The 21,072-nt window shown below is 37.7% G+C and overlaps 1 protein-coding gene across 1 annotated transcript; it reads left to right on the forward strand.

Moving 5' to 3' along the window:
* Positions 1 to 526: 526 nt before the first annotated feature.
* Positions 527 to 2,337, forward strand: LOC109148019 (serine/threonine-protein kinase-like protein At3g51990). The gene has a single exon (XM_019295738.1). The coding sequence runs from the start codon at positions 725 to 727 to the stop codon at positions 2,036 to 2,038; it is 1,314 nt and encodes a 437-aa protein (XP_019151283.1). The 5' UTR covers positions 527 to 724; the 3' UTR covers positions 2,039 to 2,337.
* Positions 2,338 to 21,072: the final 18,735 nt, after the last annotated feature.

The following is a 21,072-nucleotide window of genomic DNA, read 5'->3' on the forward strand; positions in this document are numbered from 1 at the left end:
AATTGCAATTCGATGGGGAAGGAATATTGTGCGAATAAAGTGAGAATTTAAATTTCAGTATTTAGTTTGTGGAATAAAATTACTGAAAATTTCAATTCCAATGTTAATGTTTGGTATCCATGAAAATTAAAAAAGAAATAAGTAGTATAAAGACTAAAATATCATATTTATTATAGTGGACAAATAAAATACTAATTTTTTTGTTTTTTTTTTTGAAAACATATTAATTTTATTTTAAAAAATCGAAAAGTAATTTTGTCTCAAGAATATTTTTCTTCCAAAAATAGCAAAATTGAAAATATTAGAGAAGGCATGAAATTCTAGTTCTAATTCTAATCATGTAATCAACAATTTACTCAAATCAAACATGAAGTAAGGATAAATTTTTACTTTCATCAATTAAATAAAAAATTTCACAATTTTAAAGAAATTATTTAAAAAAAAAAAAATCAAACCCGTGGACAGCGGTATAAGGATTTAAGTCTTTAAGGTATGGTTTGAATGCAAAAATGGCAGCGAAAATGACATCATGGGATTCCTTTTCTCTCAGGTCAGACAATCCCATAAATGCATAATCCTCTTCATCATTTCTCCATAACCATACATACACCTTTATTTCCAGCTCTTCTGCACCAAACCGCACTCCCCAAATTCTCTCAAACTACTATTACTATTGATTATAATCCACAGAACACAGAGATTCAATTCTTGAATTCTTGAATTTATGGGTTATCTATCATGTAAAGCCGAATCAGCCATTTCAGTCTCGAATTCAAGCAGTCCCAGGAAAGGCAACCAAAGCAAGAATGATCAAGAAAGAGAGAAGCCTATCAAAATCCAAGAATTCAACTACAGTGATCTCGAAGCCGCCACCGACGGCTTCTCCGACCAGAAGCTCCTCGGGAGAGGCAGCCATGGCCTTGTCTACAAAGGTGTCCTGCGAACCGGCCGTTTGGTGGCCATTAAGAAGTCTTCAAGACTCTCTACTCCGAAGCTCGTGCCCTCCTCCTATGCGACCGACAACTCTAACGAGGTCGAAAACGAAATCGAGATTTTGTCCAGATTACAGAGCCCCAGGCTCGTGAATCTTGTCGGGTTCACCAACAATGATTCCCGCGACCGCCTTTTGGTTGTGGAGTTTATGGCTAATGGGACTCTCTACGATGTTCTTCACTCTAATCCTCGCCCACCCACTTGGGGAAGAAGGCTCAGATTGGCATTGCAAACTGCGAAAGCAGTTGAGACCCTTCATTCTTTAACCCCCCCTGTGATTCACCGCGATATAAAGTCCGCTAATGTGTTGATAGACCGTAGTTTCAATGCCAGATTGGGCGATTTCGGGTTGGCTCTGAGGTGCCATGGCGATGATTATAGGTTAAGATCCACCCCACCCGCCGGCACCATGGGTTATCTGGATCCATGTTATGTGACCCCAGACAATCTGAGCACCAAGACTGATGTTTTCAGCTTTGGGATACTGTTATTGGAGATTATAAGTGGAAGGAAGGCCATTGATGTGGCTTACTCCCCACCTTCTGTGGTGGATTGGGCAATTCCCTTGATTAGGAGAGGGAAATTGTTGGCGATTTTCGACCCGAGGATCCCGCCCCCCAAGGATCCTCGGGTGAGGAAGCAATTGGCCGTTGTGGCGGCCAAATGTGTGAGGTCTTGTCGGGAGAGGAGGCCGAGTATGACGGAGGTTGGAGAGTGCCTAACCGAGTTGAGTAAATTGGTTCCTCTCCATTCTTGGAATGGTTTTACCAATCCTTGCATGATGGTTGAGACCATGGGGGTGGGAAGGCCCGTGGAGTCGATGGCACCCTTGAGGAACTCGCAAAGAGTTAACTCCGACTTGGGGTATCGAAGCAATTTGATGGATTTAATGGCCGGAGTTGATGAGGCATCGGGAGATGATGACAGGCTTAATAAGCGCAAGTTCAAGTCCTCGAGCAGGAGTTCTAGTTTGAGATACGAAAATGGCAAGTTCATTGGTAGCAGAACCAATCAGTCTTTGATTCGGGGCAACGATAAAATATAGAGGTAAAGCATTGAAATCGAGTGCTTGGAATCTCTACTGGCTTGATGACAACCAAGTTAAGCTTGTAATGCAAAGCTTTTCTTGCTGTCAAATCCGAACAAATTAGATTAATTAGCCCGGAGCTCTTCGAACTCCATTATTTTTCAGAATTCCATTCCATTCTATTTGTTGAGATCAATAGAGCTTTGAGGCACACTAATACGTGTACCTTTCATTAATTGTTGATCCTTGCCTTTGTCGTGTTTCTTGCTGTTCAAAGTTTTTGAATAAAAGAAATGCTGTATATTTATGTTAAACCACATTTGATTCCGATACTCGTGGACAAATACTCGCAATAACATTGACCTAATACCCCTTCTAAGCGACGAAATGCATAAATTAAAGAAACATTCAAGTGAAGATTGCTTGCAGTTGTATATGTGCTTTTCTGATATTCCAAGTGTGGTATATGGTTAGTTATTTCTGACTTAATCTTTCGGATTAATGCTACACGCCAAGATGTGGCATAAGTTCCTCTGAAAAGTTTAGGTAAAGAATATTGAACCTAGCAGAATTGAAGCGACCTTTGGGGGTTGCTCTGATACCAAATTGAAGCATGTGCTCTATCTCAACTAAAAGCCTAAGTTGATAGTTGGATTGGGCATTTATGTTTATATTATATATATGCTCATCAAACAGTATGCATACTGGTGTCTCAGAAGTTTGGACAAAAGGTTTGTTAAGTTTAGGATCTTACGTTTTTTTCCTGCCTGTTTCAAATGAATCTGGAATAATGTCAGCTACTTTTTTCTACTCAGTTCACACTTCATATTGAGCTTGGGCCAGTTTGTTAAGTTTCCTGGTTTCAGGTACTGTTGATCTGAAATTATGTTTTTAAAGGTTCTTGATTTCGGGTTCTAGCTGTCAAAACCACTCACCAACACTTCCATTGCAATCTTGGTTAAGACAATATAGTATTGTATTGAGTCTCAACCAAATTATATGGATTGTATATATAAATTGCAACTTCATTTATTTATTTATTTATGCTTTAAATACATTCATAGCTGGTAATGACAATTGTTGGGCGAAGGCCGGTGAAGGGCCAAGTCCAGCAACAGGTGGCTAGGAGATTGTTGGGCGCCCCTGCCTCTTGAAAATGTGGCGGTATAAGAAAATAAAATTGTGTTTTCGCTATTAGATATAACTTTCGGCATAGTGGTAAACACTTGATTTAACAAGTGGTATGTCATGAAACTGTGCAATTAAGGCTGGTAGGTGGTGAGGAGAATTGTTGGACAGGGGCTGGTAAAGGGCCAACCGGATAAGGAAATACGAAATAGTGGTTTTAGTCCCTTAATTATTTTTTTTAACCCCTACAGAATTTGTAATATTACTGCCTTCCTTTGGGCTCAGATTTTGAATTTTGATTGTCTCTACTGATGCAAAGGTTGTGCATGGAGAAGTATGTTTTGTTGTAGAGCTGAGTCTTCTGGACCAGTTTTTGTACTTTTTTTGTTTTTCCTTCCAACTTTTCTTCCAGAATGTAATTTTATTCTTTGGGGTTCAGAAGAGTGTCAGCAACTTTGTCTTGCTTATCAAATCTTTCTAGCCACTTGTGCATGGAATCTACTTATGACTACATGATCTCACGGTTGGATATATCCTTATTCCACAAGGCAAACTTCATCATCCCATCTCCACATTGCATTTAAAATCTTGTCACTTCATTCAAAAACAAGAATCTAGAGCGTCTAGCCTCGAAACATAGTATAACTGGTTGATCAATCTAAACAGAACCGATAGTTCTGCTTTGTTAATAGCACGTACGAGGTGTAAGGCTCTGTTACTACCACCTTTGAACTTTGGTGAAGAATATGTAATCTGTTGAGAGTTGAGACACGTCTCACAATTTATCACCTCGGATAAGATTTTAGGATAAAAACAGACGGGACCGCGAGTGGGCAAACAGACAGGTACACATGGTGAAGGGTTTTGAAAATCCGGATATTTGCAGGATCAGTGATGGCAGCCATGGCCAAGAAAGTTGGTAGAGACAAAATGGATTTCACTTCTCGAAAAGCTTCGAAAGTTGGAGCTTTGGTTGTCCCCTGGTATAGGATGATGTTTGAAAGTCACAAGATAGAATTGGAGGTACTTGTTGTGTCTCTAGCAAATTATCATTTAGCAGGAGCATATATTCCAATTCTTTCTTCCAAAGAGCTTTACAGCTCATTTCCATTTCAGATCTGACATGTGCCTTCTATTTCAAAATGCCAGGGCCTCTTCTACTATACAGTGCAGTCAAAACAAAATAGCTTATTCCATGTCACACTAAAAATAAAATTTCTCAATTTAAAAATATTGTCATTTATCTCTTCTTCTTTTTTTAAGTAAGAGGTATAATTATATTCAAATAATGCGTTTTGGATACCAACACTTTTGAAACTATGTTGAGTTTACTTTAGATGGTATACGCCCAATGACCTAAAAGACATGTACATGTTACTATGCTAGTGGTTCAACCTATAAGATTAACTCAATCAAGATAGTCATTGACGACAAGGTTCAGTAAACAGTATTTGAGAGAAAGATAAAAGTTTGAATCTTGATGGCGGCAATATGTATGGGGATTATATCTAAAGTGGACAGATCCTTTTTGCGCACCGACATTTGGCCCTGACTGCTGAGTCATTGAGTTGCCGTAATTTACATCCTTCCAAATGCTCTGTCGTGCCGGGGTGTGGGGACCATGGTGTTGGGAAAGTTGGTCCTTAGAGGACAATCATTACAAATTGAATAACATTAAATGGTCATTACCTTAAATTAAGGGTCATCCATCATCCTCCCACCAATTAGGCCATTAGAGCATCCCAAATGGAGATTTTGGATCAGGCTTTTAGGAGGAAGAAAGAGAATGGACGAACTCTCCCTGCAAATATTGAGATTTTTTTGGGTCCCATAATACAGTAAACAAAAAATTAGACGCGAAGCAGTGAGCGTATCGCACACAAGGGCGCACTGTACGTGCCCGCTGGTGCGTCAATGCTTCTCTTATGTTTATGAAAAGTCACAGCTTTTCAGTTTTTTGTTTTGTTTTGTTTTGTTTTATTTTTTTTTTCATATTTTGTTTTGGTTTTTATTATTATTATTATTATTATTATTATTATTATTATTTATTTTCTATTTTTCTTATTTTATATTTCCTAATCACACCTACAAAAACTTCTCAAAAATCACACCTAAAACCCACCATTGAGACTGCCCTTAGTCATCATCTTCTTATAAAATAAAGATCATCAATCTCACCATTATTGCACAATTACCATTAGGAGTCATATACTCATTTATACCATGAAAAGTCACATATTTGTTTCTACTATAAAACGGCTCCATGATCAAAGATGACGGCCGGGACTATTTTCTTCATCCTCGAGCTCAATACAATACTCCAAGAGCTCTCTATTTATTGTAGACACTAAAATAACCCAAATTCATATGTAAATTCGCCATTTAAAATTTCTATGTAGAAAAGTTCCCATGTCTATTTATTTTCCACAATTTAATTATATTAATAAATTATCTTAGGGTTGATGTTGACTCATCCCACATAAAACCAACTATTTTTCTTTTTCCAGTTTTTCATTCTCTATTCTTTATTTTTCAAATTGGAGAAATATACAAGTAAACATATTTTTTAGTTTCCCTTCTTTAATTTCCATTCTTTATGAAAATAGACAATTTCTTGAGTTAATAAACACATGAAATTTTCAAATCAATTATGGGGTTGTTTGGTAAATAGTTGTTAGCTGATTGAGTTAGTGAGTTTGACTAGTTGATATGATTAGCTGATTGTAGAAAAATGTTTGGTAAATTAGCTATTAGCTGATAGCTGATTACATACAAAATGACTTTCTCAAAAAGCTGATCGAAAAACTGTTTTGAGCAACTTTTGAATTTTAGCGTTTTGGAGCAATAAACTAAACAAAAAACTAATTAATTAAACACTTATATTGACTGTTTAACCAAGTTAAGCAGTTAATAGTGGTCAAATAAATAAAAACAATTAACTGATAAATTAACTATATTACCAAACAGAGCCAATATCTTCTCCCACAAATCAATAATACATTGACCTAGTGGTTAACAATGAAGCTCACTTAAAGAGATCAAAGGTTCAAGTATTAACACGCACATTTGTTTGTATTAAATATTTTTTCAAATAAATAAATAAATAAAAGAATTGACCCACGCCCAAATAATAGGCTAGGTCGAAGAATAAAAAAAATAATAATAATGGAAATGCCGAGATGACGATGTAGAGCCCTCATATAGGTTTCAGATCTACCAGAAGCAGTCAGATGTAGGCCTTTCGGTTGGCTAAACACACTCATCTTGCAGTGCACCAATCACCGTAAAATCCGACAGCATAACGGTTGTATCTAGGACCAATGTGGAACCCCAAAAGGCCAATAGCTGCCAAATAGAACAAAGAAGGCACATAAGCTGCCAAATAAAAAGTCAAAGGACACACATGCCAAAATAAAGCATACAGGCCCGCCAAAAGCGATAGAGGTTATCAGCTGGCTATCACACTCTTCCTGCTGTGCACCAATTCCGCAAGATTTGGCAGCATAGCAGATGTTTCCCGGCCAAGAATGTACTGTTGCGGCACCATGCCGCACCACCACAAAGTTGTAATGTCGCGACTCTGCACCACAATGCAGCGATGCAACAATGCCAACACGGCCGCAACGCTCCACGCTCACGTCTCGCCAAAGCTATCAGCTAGCCAAACCCTCCAAGAATGTTAGCCCATTTTGTAAGACATCCGGCAGCTTAATGGCTGTTTATCTCACACAAGGACAGAAATACACAACAACTGCTGCCCAACTATCAGCACTAGGCAAACAAATAGGAGGCACGCAGGCCCCAAAAAACTAATATATGGCACGCAGGCCAACAAAAAAAACACACAGGCCACTCCAGGCCAGCCAATAGCATCATTCCACCCAAGCAGCACCACCAAGAGAATAGTAACCATAACCCTAACGGGATTAGTTACTATGGGCCAGCAGCAAGCCTGGACAAACCGCCAACGGATTTGATAAACCCCTACTGTAACACCTCATTTTTCTTAATCTTAATTACAATTCTAAAACCACAATTAATATAAACTAATCAGCGGATAAACAACTCGTTAAATAAACTAGTGGGTATGTCACCGCCACAACCACCATTCCATGGTGATTGCACAGGCTAAAGATAGAACTAAAACTATAAATTAAACTAACATTCGAATTACTTCATTAAAAGTCATAAGGGGAAACATCCCGAAGTCTAACATCAAACATAAACATCAAAGTCTACAAATCCGTCGAAAGAACAACATAATAATAAAGAGAGTTCAGACTACTAGATCTACTAGACTAGTCTAACTCGATCATCTCTCAAACGCTGGGCCCACCTGAAAGGGGTTTTACAAACAACACATAGACAAATAGGAAAACACCCGTTAGCACGAAGCTAAGTATAACCACACTCAACCCTGTAAAGTACTATAGAATATAATTTGGAAAAACATTTGTTCACATACTAACTCAAACCATTTCATCACGTAACAACTGTAGATACATCACAGACTTTCTATATGCTTGCAACCTATAATATCAACATGCATGCTTCAAATATAAATAACTCATCAACATGAATATTCCAACACATTCCTCATAACCAATCTCATCATAACGAACTCATGCTATCGATCAATTTCATACTAACAACCAATACTAAATTCCCATCATGCTTTCAAGTCTTCATCATGCAAACTAGATACATAAGACATCAAAAATGCAACTAAAGGAATCATGCTCAACATACAATCTCGGATAATCATTCTCATATGCAATCTAGTATAATACTATACCCAAATGCAATCTCGTGCAAACTATAAGTGTACCCAAACACTCGTTTGTAAAATAGAATACTTTTCTGTGGAGGTTTCTTAGAGCCGCAAGGGCTCGCTTGCTTTCTTTCTTTCTTAGAGTCGCAATGACTCACTTTCTTTCATTCTTTCTTAGAGTCGCAATGACTCGCTTTCTTAGAAAATGGACGAGGTAGGAACTTCACCATATCGTGAACGAACCTATCCGGACACGGCGTCTAGCCGGCCTAATATTCATCTCGTCCACCGAACCACTCTATTGGTTCTATGCTCAAACTCTGTGGAATCAGGTATCGAACTTTTAGCGTGCACACCCCCTGACCAGGATTCCAAGCCTGGCGGACAGTTTCCAACCTCGTAACGTGGGAATACACCGTGTTACATGTGCTGGGACCGCAATCTCCATAAAAATCATCCGAGAGGACATAGTCCAAACGGGTCCTCCAAAACAAGGATTTCCTCACCATATATATATATATATATATATATATATATATATATATATATATATATATATATATATATATATATATATATATATATATATATATATATCGCTCATGCATCTCATATATGCAACACTTAACTTATGCAAAAGACATGCACATACTTCTCAATTCATCCTAAAAAATAAGCTAAAGATGCTCTACGTGGAATGAGATTTTTGGAATATAATACTTGGGCTCACGTTGGCCACTTATGCACTTTTAAAACATGGTCTACTTGGAATGCAATTTAATGTACAACATGCTTCAAATTAGATATCACAGTGAACTTTCAAGAACACAACAACATGCTTGTTTTGCAACATATCAAACTCTATATATTTCTACCAACAAAATAGACTTCAAATTTCATTGAACATACAACACATTCTACTCATGATTTTCCAATATCTCTTACTCACAAAGTGATCATGCTTCTCTACTCAATACATAAATAGCGTCAGGAAGATATCACACAACAATTCTCAAAGGCAGTGAACACAAATCATACTACTGTGAGGCAATTTCATCACAAAATCCACCATAACATGCTCAATTCTAATCAAAATTCAACGAAATCAAAATCAGAACGTGCGTCAAGACGGCCCCGAGGTACCGAGCCACAAGGGCCCGTGACACCTGGTCCGATAAGACACGTAGCTGATATTGGAAATTAGGATCAAAGATGTAGCATCCTTCGGCTTCATGTGGTCCTCCACATATGGCACACCAAAGAGGTTGTGGCATGAACATTGGTAGTGTACCTCCTTGAAAAGCTTCTTCATTGACATTGACATTATGTTCCAAGGCTTGTTGTTGATCTTCTTGATGAGGCACTTGGTAAGTGGGAGTCAAAATATGGCAACTTTCCAAAGCATGAGAACCACCACATATAGCACACCATGGAGATTGTGGCTCCATAGCTTGAAAAGTTTTTTCTTGAGGGACTTCTTGACTCATATTGATACCACAGTACCCTTGAGGGAAAGGTTGACAATATTGAGGTGGTGTTGGACTTGTAGAGTTTAACATGTAACAACTTTCCAATGCATGAGCTTCACCACAATAAGAACACCACTTAGAATAAGAAAGGAATGATTGAAGAGGACCTTGAAAGGTCTTTATACCCATTTTGATGAAATCGGGTAATGACATTCTTTGCTCTTGGAAATCATACCCCTCTATAATTCAAAGATCTTGATTGAGTGGTGTGGTGAAAACTCTTCCTTTTCAATTAAGAGTGAATGCACATAGAAATAATCCTTCAACCAAATCTCAATCAAGGTAAGACAATTAGCTCTTTGAACAATAAAAGCAAACAAAAAGAAAGAAAAAAGCTTAGTCTCCTAAGATTTCCTAAACTCCAATGCTAGTAAAACAAGCAATCACATAGAACCACCAAATTGCCAATCCCGGGCAACGACACCAATTTTTGATGTGTCAAAAATAAGTGATGAGCTCGGGTGTGAAATGTCGTCCTCAGGGGATTGGGGGATATGGCACACAATACGCAATCACAAGAAACTAGGCACTAGCACTAGGCAATCAACAAAAAGCTAAGCAAACCATAACGAGGATGAGACAACGGTAACTAAACAAAATACCAAAAACACATATGAACAAGAGATAAATACGAAATAAAGAAATAGGACTCAAGCTAGGGAGCATTATCATCTAGATGCTTTAACAACCTAATGGATTAGGGAGAACAAGTAACCAAGGAATCAAGCGGGAATGCACGTAAGTATCCTAGTCTACGAACCATTCTTGTGATTAATAAACAAGGATTAGAACAAGGAATTGCCCCACTTTTGTGGTGAATCAATTCCAAGTCCATCAAGCACACAAAGCATCTAAAGCCCCCAATTTCCCCTATTTTTGTAGGAAGAAATCGGGTCTATGCAAGGGGTGGCTTGGATTCATCACCCAACTCTCGTTGAGGCGAGGAATCCTCCAAAAACAAGCTAATGAATGTGTATATCAAACATTAACCAGATATAAACACAACACCTTCACAAACACATTAACCCTAGGTAGTGTTCTTCCCCTTTTTTACAATAATCACAAACTAAGCATCAAGATATGAAATACAACCCTAACTCAAGTCCATAAACTAACTACTCATGATTAAATAGCATAAAGAACACAAGAACACAAGCATGAAACATAAATCTTGCAAAATAAAGAGATAAAAGGAAGGAAAGCTTCTCTATTGAAAATGGATGGTGGAATCTTGAAATGTTGGAATCCAAGCTTCAAATCCAAGATTACAAGCGTCAAAAGTGTTAAGAAACATAAATCTAAGCCTGATCTAACCTAAAAATATGAAGGGAAGTAAATGAGAGCGTCTAGGGTTCTAACAAGAGTTAAAACCGTAGAGAAATGAGTGAATCCGCGCCTAAATAGTGAACAGGGCACAGAGGGACGCCCTCAGGGATGGGCGTACGCCAGGCAGTACCATTTATTATAGTGTTCACTGGAATGGACGTATTGGCATGCGTACGGGCGTACGCCACCTGCTTCCTTTTTCAGATCTCGGATGGGATGAGGGATGGGCGTACGCAAGGGGGTACGAGGCTGCTGAAAATTCCTAAATGTATTCCAAACTCTTTGATTGATCTCTTGATCCAAAAATTGCTCGTATCTTCCCACAAATCATTGAATTCCTCACTTGTTGTGAATGATTGCACCTTGAAATAAAACCAACATAACTTAGTCAAAATTCACACAAGTTTTTAAGCAATTCACAAATAAAATGGGTTCAAGAAGGGGTAAAAATATAGACAAAAATGCACTTATCAGCGGTGCAGCAGCTATGGGCAGCGCCGGTAGAGAATTCGACACAATAGGCCCGACCGCCCAAGGCATAGCCGGGGCAGGCCTGTGCGCCTTGTCCTGCAGTATTGAGTCTAAAAAAGGAAAAGTAGACTCGTTAAATCGGACATGACGATAGATATAGACTTTTCCACTAGTTAAGTCTAAGCATCTGCAACCCATATAGGACGGTGAGTAACCTAGGAAGACACATGGGCTTGAGCGGTACTCTCTCTTGTGCATATTATAAGGGCGAAGATACGAATAACCCGAAACGACACAAAAGCTTTATAAATATCTGATTTTACCCCGTAAGGGATAAAACCAGCAAAATCGAGAACAATCATCTACGAATAGTAAGAAATATCTAAAACCACTACTCGAGAGGATAAGGGCCGGACCCCAAATGTCCGTATACAACAAATCAAGTACATTTTGGCTAGAACTAAGCACCCTATCTAAAGGAAACCGCGATAACTTTCCCAGGTGACATGCGGTACACGACCCTGTGGACTCGGATTTATTGCGATCAACCGGGCAGATTCGTAACACTTTATTGAGAACTTGACTGTGAGGATGGCCCAATCTACGATGCCACATCACTGGAGTGGTTCGGGAACTAAGAAACGCAAAGTGTGACTGCGAAAGCGGAAGTCTGTATAGTCCTCCGGAAGTAGGCCCTTTAAGCAGAATTGCCCGGGTTATCGAATCCTTCACAACGAAACAATTCTTATGAAATTCAAAGACAACGTTATTTTCGTTAGTAAATCTTTGAACCGATAATAAAGGGACGGATAAATTAGGCACATGCAACACATTTGACAGTTTTAAAGGTTTTGACACGGAAGGAATAGATGCAGACCCAACACGTGAAATCATCAAACATGTGCCATTACCGACACGAAGGACGTCACCGCCATTGTACTCCGATGATTGTGATTGTAACAACCCAAAATTTCATTTTAAAAATCCGGTATTAAGAAATTTCAAAATGGTCATTTTCACTCCATTAAAAATTTTTGTGATTAATTGGTGTTTGAATAAATTATTTTCGTCACATTTTAAATTAATTCGACACTAAAATTGATTCTATTTCTAAAATTCCTAAATTTTCGGGTACTTCGCGTACCAAGATTTTAATCAAGAAATTCATCTGAGTGAGACCGAGAGAATTCAAAAAGATTTAAAACAAGGGTTCATCTAAATAGCTTTTTGAGAAAATTCATTTTCAACCCCAAAGTATTTTGAAATAACAATTCTAGCCCTTGGTTCATGGAGTATGGTGGACCACTAGACATCCAAAGCCTTTCCTGATTCATCTCTTAGCCAAAGAAATTACTCTTTTGCCCTCAACCAATCATTGGCAATTATCCTAGGGTTTTGGACCCTATAAAATATCTCTTTAGCTACATTGTCTTCTCCTGATCTCTTCTTTGCCTTCCCAAATTCTTGTCTGCCAAGTAGAAGGAGAATAACACAGTAAGCTTTACATCTCATCCCTTCACCTCTTTTCCTTAAGGTTTCCATCCCAGCTTTCAATCTCTGAGTTTTGTTAGGCTTGGCTTGTGTTGTTGTTTGAGGTGTCTAGGTGGTGAATGGAATGGTGTCTGAGTAGAGTGGAGGCTGAGATCCACACAAGGAAGAAGAATAAGAAGCAGAGAACTACAAGAGGTATAACCCCATGGATTCTTCTTAAAAATTTGGCTCTGTGAAGCCTTAACATTGAGTAGAAATGAGTAGAAACTATGAGTTTTTGATGTGTTTATGCTTGGAAGTGATTTAGTTTTTGTTTGTGAGTTGTTGAGATTATTTTGGACTTGTTTGGATTTGATTTTGCAGATGAAAAACCTTCTGGTGCACAACACAGTGTGCACCAGATCAGAGTCACAGCTTTAGCCACGGCCGCCGGCTAGAGCCGTGCATGCATGGGACTAGGGCATGGCCCTAGGAGAGGGCCGCCGCCTAGCCCCGGTGAAGTGACGGGATACAAGGGGCGGACCATGAGAAGTCCCGCCCCAGGTCCTTGACTTTGATTTTGAGAAGAATATGTGTAGTGGCCGGGCCCTTGTGGCTCAGCTACGTGTCGTTTCGGGCCGAGTGTTACTGGTCCTTGTGGTCAGCTCTTCGGGACCGTCTTGACGCACGTTTTGGCTTTGATTTGGTTGAATATGGATCTAAAATGAGTATGTTATGAAGGAAATTATGATGAAATACTACACAGAGTATATATTTTGCTATGCACTGTATATGAGGAATTGTTATCTTTGTGATCTGTTTGATGATTTTACAAAGTATATAAGCATGATCATTTGAGAATGTGATTCACTTTTGTAGCATGATTAAATTGTATTATTTGATCCAAGAGAATAGAAGTTTATTTGTTGAAGTGAAATGTATAGAAGTTGCATATTTGCAAATCGAGCATGACATTATATGTTGTATACTTCATGATATTTTATACATGATTTAGAAGCATGTTATAGAGCATTTTGGCATTTCACGTATGTCATATTTCAAAAAATGCATAAGGGGCCAACGTGAGCCCGAGTATTATTTTCAAAGAACATGAGCATGTGTATATCATTCTTTGATGCATTTGAGAAGTAATAAAGTTGTTGCATGCATAAGAGTGATACATGAGCGATATATATATATGTATTATCTATATCGGTGAGGTTTTGGAGGAACCGTTTGGACTATGTCCTCTCGGATGATTGTTATGGACATTGCGGTCCCAGTACATGTAACGTGGCGTATTCCCACGTTACGAGGTTCGAAACTACCCGCCAGGCTTGGAATCCTGGTAGGGGGTGTGCACACTGAAAGTTCGATACCTGATTCCATAGCGCGTGAACCACGAGATTGGTTCCGTAGACGATAGGAGATATTGGGTCGGACTTACGCCGTTCCCGATGGGGCAATTCACGCTACGGTGAAACCCTGAGCCGTCTACGAGCGAAAAGAGAAAGAAATCGAGTCAATAGAGACTCAAGAGAAAGAAAGCGAGTCAAGAGAGACTCAAGAGAAAGAAAGCGAGTCAAGAGAGACTCAAGAGAAAAAAAGCGAGTCAAGAGAGACTCAATAGACCTCCACAGAAAGTACTCTATTTTTACAACGAGTGTACATGAGTGTATATATATATATATATATATATATATATATATATATACATATATATATATATATATATATTGTTGCACGAGATTGCATATAAGTATGAGTATATTGTTGCACGAGATTGCATATAAGTATGAGTATATTGTTGCACGAGATTGCATATGAGAATGAGTATATTGTTGCATGAGATTGCATATGAGTATGAGCATATTATTGCACGAGATTGCACGAGAATATGAGTACAGTATTGCACGAGGTTGAACATGAGTATGATTATAGTGTTGCACAAGATTGCATTTGAGTAAAGTATCACATGAAAATACATGATGTGAATGTTGACTTATAATCGTTTTGTTGTATTAGAAGTCTTGTTTATCAAATTATGATATGAGAATATGAAAGCATGAGAATACCTGTTATATGATTTATTAGCATGATCCTATCTGTAAGCATGAATTGCTTGATAAGTTATTTGAGAAATTATATTTTGATGAAACTAAGTGATCAGTCTTATATATATATATATATATATATATATATATATATATATATATATATATATATATATATATGAGCATGCCAGCTGATATTATAAGGTGCAAGCATCTAGAAAGTATGTAATAGATTTAAAGATGATTTGAGATGAGTTATTGTTGATAAAGAAATCAAATGTTTTCAAAGTATATCTATAGTACTTTACAGGGTTGAGTGTGGTTATACTTAGCTTCGTGCTAACGGGTGTTTTCCTATTTGTCTATGTGTTGCTTGCAAAACCCCTTTCAGGTGGACCCAGCAGTGTGAAGAAGTCGAGTTAGATTAGTCTCGTAGATAGAGATATCTAAACTCTAGTTTTTTTTATGATTATGTTTTGATGATTAGACATTTTAACTTTATGGTTTTGAGGATGTTGTAGACTATCGGGGTGACGTTATTTCCCCCTTATGTTTTCAGTTTTTATGATGGATGCCAGACTTTTACTTTATTTCTAGTTTTACCCCTTAGCCTGTGCAATCACCACGGAGTGGTGGTTGTGGCGGTGACACTCCCACTATTTATTTATTAGTTATTTTCGCTGCTTAGTGATGTTAATGACTGTTTAGAGTTATAAAAGTGGGGTGTTACAGTGATAACATGGCGGCAATGGCCGGTCGGCAAGGGAGAGCACTTCGACGATGAGCTGCGCCTGACCGATGTAGTCTGCCGAAGACAAGTTGCCTTGGCGCAACGATTGAAACTGCCCCAGCAGATTCTAGCATCTAGCGCACGTGCTGGGACCCAGAGCAGCGGTGATCGAATCCCACACTTCCTTCGCCATGTTCCGGCCGACGGCGAGATGGAGCACCTCGTCGGACATGGATGAAACGAGAAGCGAGAGGATGGACTGATCCTGCTTCACCCATGCTTTGTAATAAGGGTTCGTGACCGGGCCAACGCCCGCTACGCCGAAAGCTGAGTCGCCGGAGGGAGAGCCGCCGACGGTGGCCGGTGGACACGGAGTTTCGCCATCGACGAAGCCTTGCAATTCCTGGCCCCGTAGAAATGGGACCAGTTGCGTACGCCAAAACAGGAAGTTACGGGATGTCAATTTAATAGACACAAAATGATTTGCCGAGGATAGAGAATTCGAGGTGGTGGCCGGAGGTGGTGATTGTTCTTTCCGATGAGTTTGTAGACATTTTGGGGTGGTGAGAGAAAAAGAAGGAGGATCTAACCTAAGGCAGAACTGATACCTGATGAGAAGAGGAATTCAAATTCAGTTGAAACAGATAGATGTTACAATACTAAAGAGGTTTAGGAAACGTAAACCTCTCCTAACTAATAGGCTAGTCTAAGCCAAACAACTAGCACCACATAAATAATAACAGAGAAATTAACACATGAAATAACAACATTATTAACACTTACGCCTCCCATTCCACCAAGTGTAGGGGGAGCCGTAGGCAAAAGAGTCAATATTTTGTACATATAAGAAATTGTTGCATTCACCTTTATCAAGAAAAAAAAATAGAACTTTTGATATAGAAACAATGAGGGTATAATGATCCAAGACAAGAATTTATATAGTCTATCAATTAAAAAGTTACAAATTAGAAGGGTATATATGCCCCAAGGACCTTGTAGTCCAATGACACCAAGTTGTTCTCTTATAAGGGAGGTTGTTGAGGTGATATTGGTTCTTTATACTTTAATAGGTTGAGAAAGTAGTTATGAACATATATTGTATTGTAATAGAGTCACTAGTATTTAAAAAAGAAGAAGGTATATATGCGTGTTTTGACATATCTGATATGGTAAATACGATGGTCTCCGCTAATATGTACAAGCTATGAGGTCGAATCGGTTATTGATCTTTTTCTAGGCTGTTGTTGGTTTAAGAGTTTATGCCCGGTTAATGGCGTGAGGCCAAAGGTTCCCGAGCATGAGAATGCTAAATAGAAAATGTCCAAAAGTCTTCCCTCCTCGCAGCACATGCACAGGTGAAGGTCGGAGGCTTCGCAGGTCCTTCCGCGTGTCTCGGGATTCCTGACTCTCTTAGACCCAATGTTACTGTATTTGGCTGAGGGAGTGTAGTGTTGGGAAAAAATCCCACAACTTGTGACAATGAAAATCACAGACCCGACACAGTGCACAAATACGAGGTAACGTACAAGCCCAAAATAAATGTTAATACAAGAGACACACGATTTACGTGGAAAACCCCAAAATCACGGGGAAAAACCACGGGATCACCACAACCAAATATTCCACTATAACAAATCTTGGGTACAAAGTTTCAGGCTACCACATGAGCCAAACATCCACAAAAATAATCAAATACAACAACTCTAGTCCAAAAGACTTCTATTATGTTCCACAGGCCTAAAAAGGAATACTAAGAAGATGCCTGGAACAAACAAGCTGACCTCTCAAAAGTATTTGATTAAAAACACCCAAGAACCTGGCAAACCCACGACAAAAACTAGGCAAAATAATCTTCACTACTGCCTGCATATGCCGAAGAAAAATGTGGAGTAAGAACAATTGTTTCACCCACACCAACTGCCTCCCTGCCGTGTGTCTGGTGGCCAAGTCATTACATCCATCCCTAATGCATATATATACTGAATGAATGCATAAACCAAAGGAAGTTAATTTCCTTTTCTCCTTTGCCGACACAACAAACAAAGGAAATTACTTTCCTTATTCACTATTGCCGATCCCAACTTTATTTGTTTCCTAATCCCTTATAACATATGTACTGTAACATATCTAAAAACATAATAAGCCTCAATTAAGGTTATATCCTTGATTTAAGTCCCTCTTTTTGTATGCAAATAAATGTGTACATTTTACTTTAAATGTTGTACATTCCAATGTTATTAGACAAAACTACCATTACACCGTTATAACATCGTTAGTTTTTAATTTTAACATTGATAACATATCATTATTACCATACACCTATATCTATCATATCATTTTCCTATTTTTTAATTATCATTTTATTAAAATCATTATATATTAATTTAATACTTAATTATATTTTAATTAAATTTCTATGAATGATAAATTATATATGTGTGTGTACAAAATACATATATTATTTGTGTATATAAAATTCAAATTATAATTTTTTTTAATTATTTGTATTTATCAATGTTTTAATATTAGGCATGATTTTTGCGCATCTCACGCACAAAATGCTAAATATGTATCTACAATGGCCTCCCAGGATTGGCGGCATCAGAATGTAAAGTAAACCATTTTCTTTATCAAGTTTTCTTAATACTTTTGATTCTTAAATTTGTGTTTTCACATAGCTACGTCTCATATGGTATCAGAGCATATTGTATCGCAATGAATAAAATGATTCAATTTTATCTCTCATATGGTATCATAGCATATTTAGAGGGAAACCAATTACAATAAAACGAAAAGAGTAAGCAAATACAAACTACTAACAGAGTAGGTATCCTATTGTATCATAGCATAATATCACAAGATTAGGCCAATACAAACAACTAAAAGACTAGGTCTTATATGGTATCAGAGCATATGATAACTTCATCTCTATTTCAACCTAACCAAAAAGAAATAATAAAGAAAAAACAAAGAAATGCACCCATAGACATAAATGTCCATAGCATACAGAACATAATTATTTCCCAGAAACCAAAACAAAAACAAACTAAAACAGAAGCTAAGAATATTTCATATCTTTCAACTTTCATCACGCTTCACCCTTTCCAGCTTTCATCACAATTCGTTACAAATTCGCCAAAGTTTATCAAAAAAATTTCTTTTCAATTGGACATTTGGCGTAGGGTTTTGTACTTCTGCCAGAGTTTTTTTCACCAAGTCACGGAATTTTTTTTTCGTCTAACAGACATAGTGGGGTTTCTTCCCTTTGATGTGAGAATCCATCAGTTGAGATTAAAAAAAATTCTAAAGACAAAACACAGCTACAAAAGAAATTTCAAACCATTTATCGAATGGGATGAACTGAGACTTTGACAAAAGATATAACTTCATCACCAATTCAAAAACACTTCCAATGGTGTAGACAACCTAAGTGCAAACCTACAACGCCACCTCAAATGTTGCAGCTTGAAACAACTTATGAAACCAATATACATCACCACAGAGGTTAATGATCATGTGGTTAGCAACCACAAAAGAGGGGTAGGGGTAGGCAGTATCTAATACCGCCTTTGCAATGGTGTCCCATAGCGGGTATATAAACACCACTGTGCTTGGTATCCTTGTATTGACCACAGTAGACATATACAAACTACTAACAGACTACGTCTCATATGGTATCAGAGCATATGGTATCACAGTGAATAAATTGATTTAATTCTAGCTCTCATATGGTATTAGAGCATATCAAGAAGAAAAGCAGTAACATACTGGGTCTCATATGATATCAGAGCATATTGTATCGCAGGGAATAAATTGATTCAGTTTTATCTCTCATATCGTATCAGAGCATATTAAGATGGAAACCAATTACAACAAAACCAAAAGACTAGGTCAATACAAACTACTAACAGAGTAGGTCTCCTATGGTATCAGAGCATAAAATCACAAGATTAGGCAAATACAAACTACTACAAGACTAGGTCATATATGGTATCAGAGCATATGGTAACTTCATCACTCTTTCAACCTAACCAAAAAGGCTTAATAAAGGAAAAACAAATAAAGGCACCCTAGACACACATGTTCCACAGCATACAGAGAATAATTGTTTCTCAGAAAACAAAATAAAAACAAATTAAAACAGAAGCTAAGTTTATCACAATTCTTTACAAATTCGCCAAAGTTTATCAAAAAACTTTCTTCTCAATTAGCCATCTGGCACAGGGTTTTGTACTTCCTCCATAGTTTCTTTCACCATGTCACAGAATTTTTTACATCTGGCAGACATAGTGGGGTTTCTTTCCTTCAATGTGGGAATCCATCAATTGAGATAAAACAAAATTCTGAAGACAAAACACAGCTACAAAAGAAATACCAAACCATTTATCGAATGGGATGAACTTAGACTTTGACAAAAGATATAACTTCATCACCAAATCTAAAACACTTCCAATGGTGCAGACAACCCAAGTAGAAAGACTATATGGGCTAAAGCTGAGAGCCACTACTCGGAGTTACCGACGGCAGGGCAATGTTAGTTGATCTCAGACAGAACCTCCAAAGAAAGATACAAGTTTGGAGTTCGTAAGATCTTGCTACAGCTTTTTCCAAGAAACTCAGCAAAGAGTACATGACTACAACCCACCTATCCCATTCAAGAAATTGTTAACTAGATATATTTTGCCTTAGAAGTAAAAACTCAAGACAACTCATAAAGAAAGTTCCAACCCACACAACAATTTCGGTGAAAAGCAATGGATTACTGCTACCAACATAGAACGACCGGGACATCCAGTACACTGATACACCAAAACTGACTAGGATGTGATTAATTATGGTTATATCCTTGTCGTATTCCAGTGCGTCGAACCAAGCTCCCGCACCCCACAGTGCAATCCACATAAAGATCATCATGCCACTAACACTGAGATGAAACTTTTTGGGCTTCCAGTAAAGGAAGAGAAGTGCAATAACATTGATCATTCCTATAACCACCATAGAGACCAAGAGGTCCTTCGCGGAACTTTGTTTTTTGAGGGTTCACATTGAAGAAGCAGTGGACTGGAATGGTGTAGAATAGAAGAGTTGAAGAAGCAATGGAATAGGATTGTGAAGAATAGGAGAATAGTTGAATAGGTCTCATATGCTCTGATACCATATAAGACCTAGTCTTGTGGTAGTTTGTATTGACCTAATCTTGTGATTTTATGCTCTGATACCATAGGAGACCTACTCTGTTAGTAGTTTGTATTGGCCTAGTTTTTTTCGTTTTGTTGTAATTGGTTCCCTTTTAATATGCTCTGATACCCCTTGAGAGATAAAATTGAATCAATTTATTCACTGCGATACAATATGCTCTGATACCATATGAGAACTAGCTATGTGAAAACACAAATTTAAGGATTAAAAGTATTAAGAAAACTTGATAAAGAAAATGGTTTCCTTTACATTCTGTTACCCCAATCCTTCCTATAATCCCTAAATATTATAATAATAATAATAATAATAATAATAATAATAATAATAATAATAATAATAATAATAATAATAATAATAATAATAATAATAATAAT

Source organism: Ipomoea nil, unplaced genomic scaffold (genome assembly GCF_001879475.1).
Source record: "Ipomoea nil cultivar Tokyo-kokei standard unplaced genomic scaffold, Asagao_1.1 scaffold0268, whole genome shotgun sequence".
NCBI classification, from domain to species: Eukaryota; Viridiplantae; Streptophyta; class Magnoliopsida; order Solanales; family Convolvulaceae; genus Ipomoea; species Ipomoea nil.

Bases quoted from the DNA above. Each gene is read 5' to 3' on its own strand.
- LOC109148019 (XM_019295738.1), top strand. From the start codon at position 725: ATGGGTTATCTATCATGTAAAGCCGAATCAGCCATTTCAGTCTCGAAT.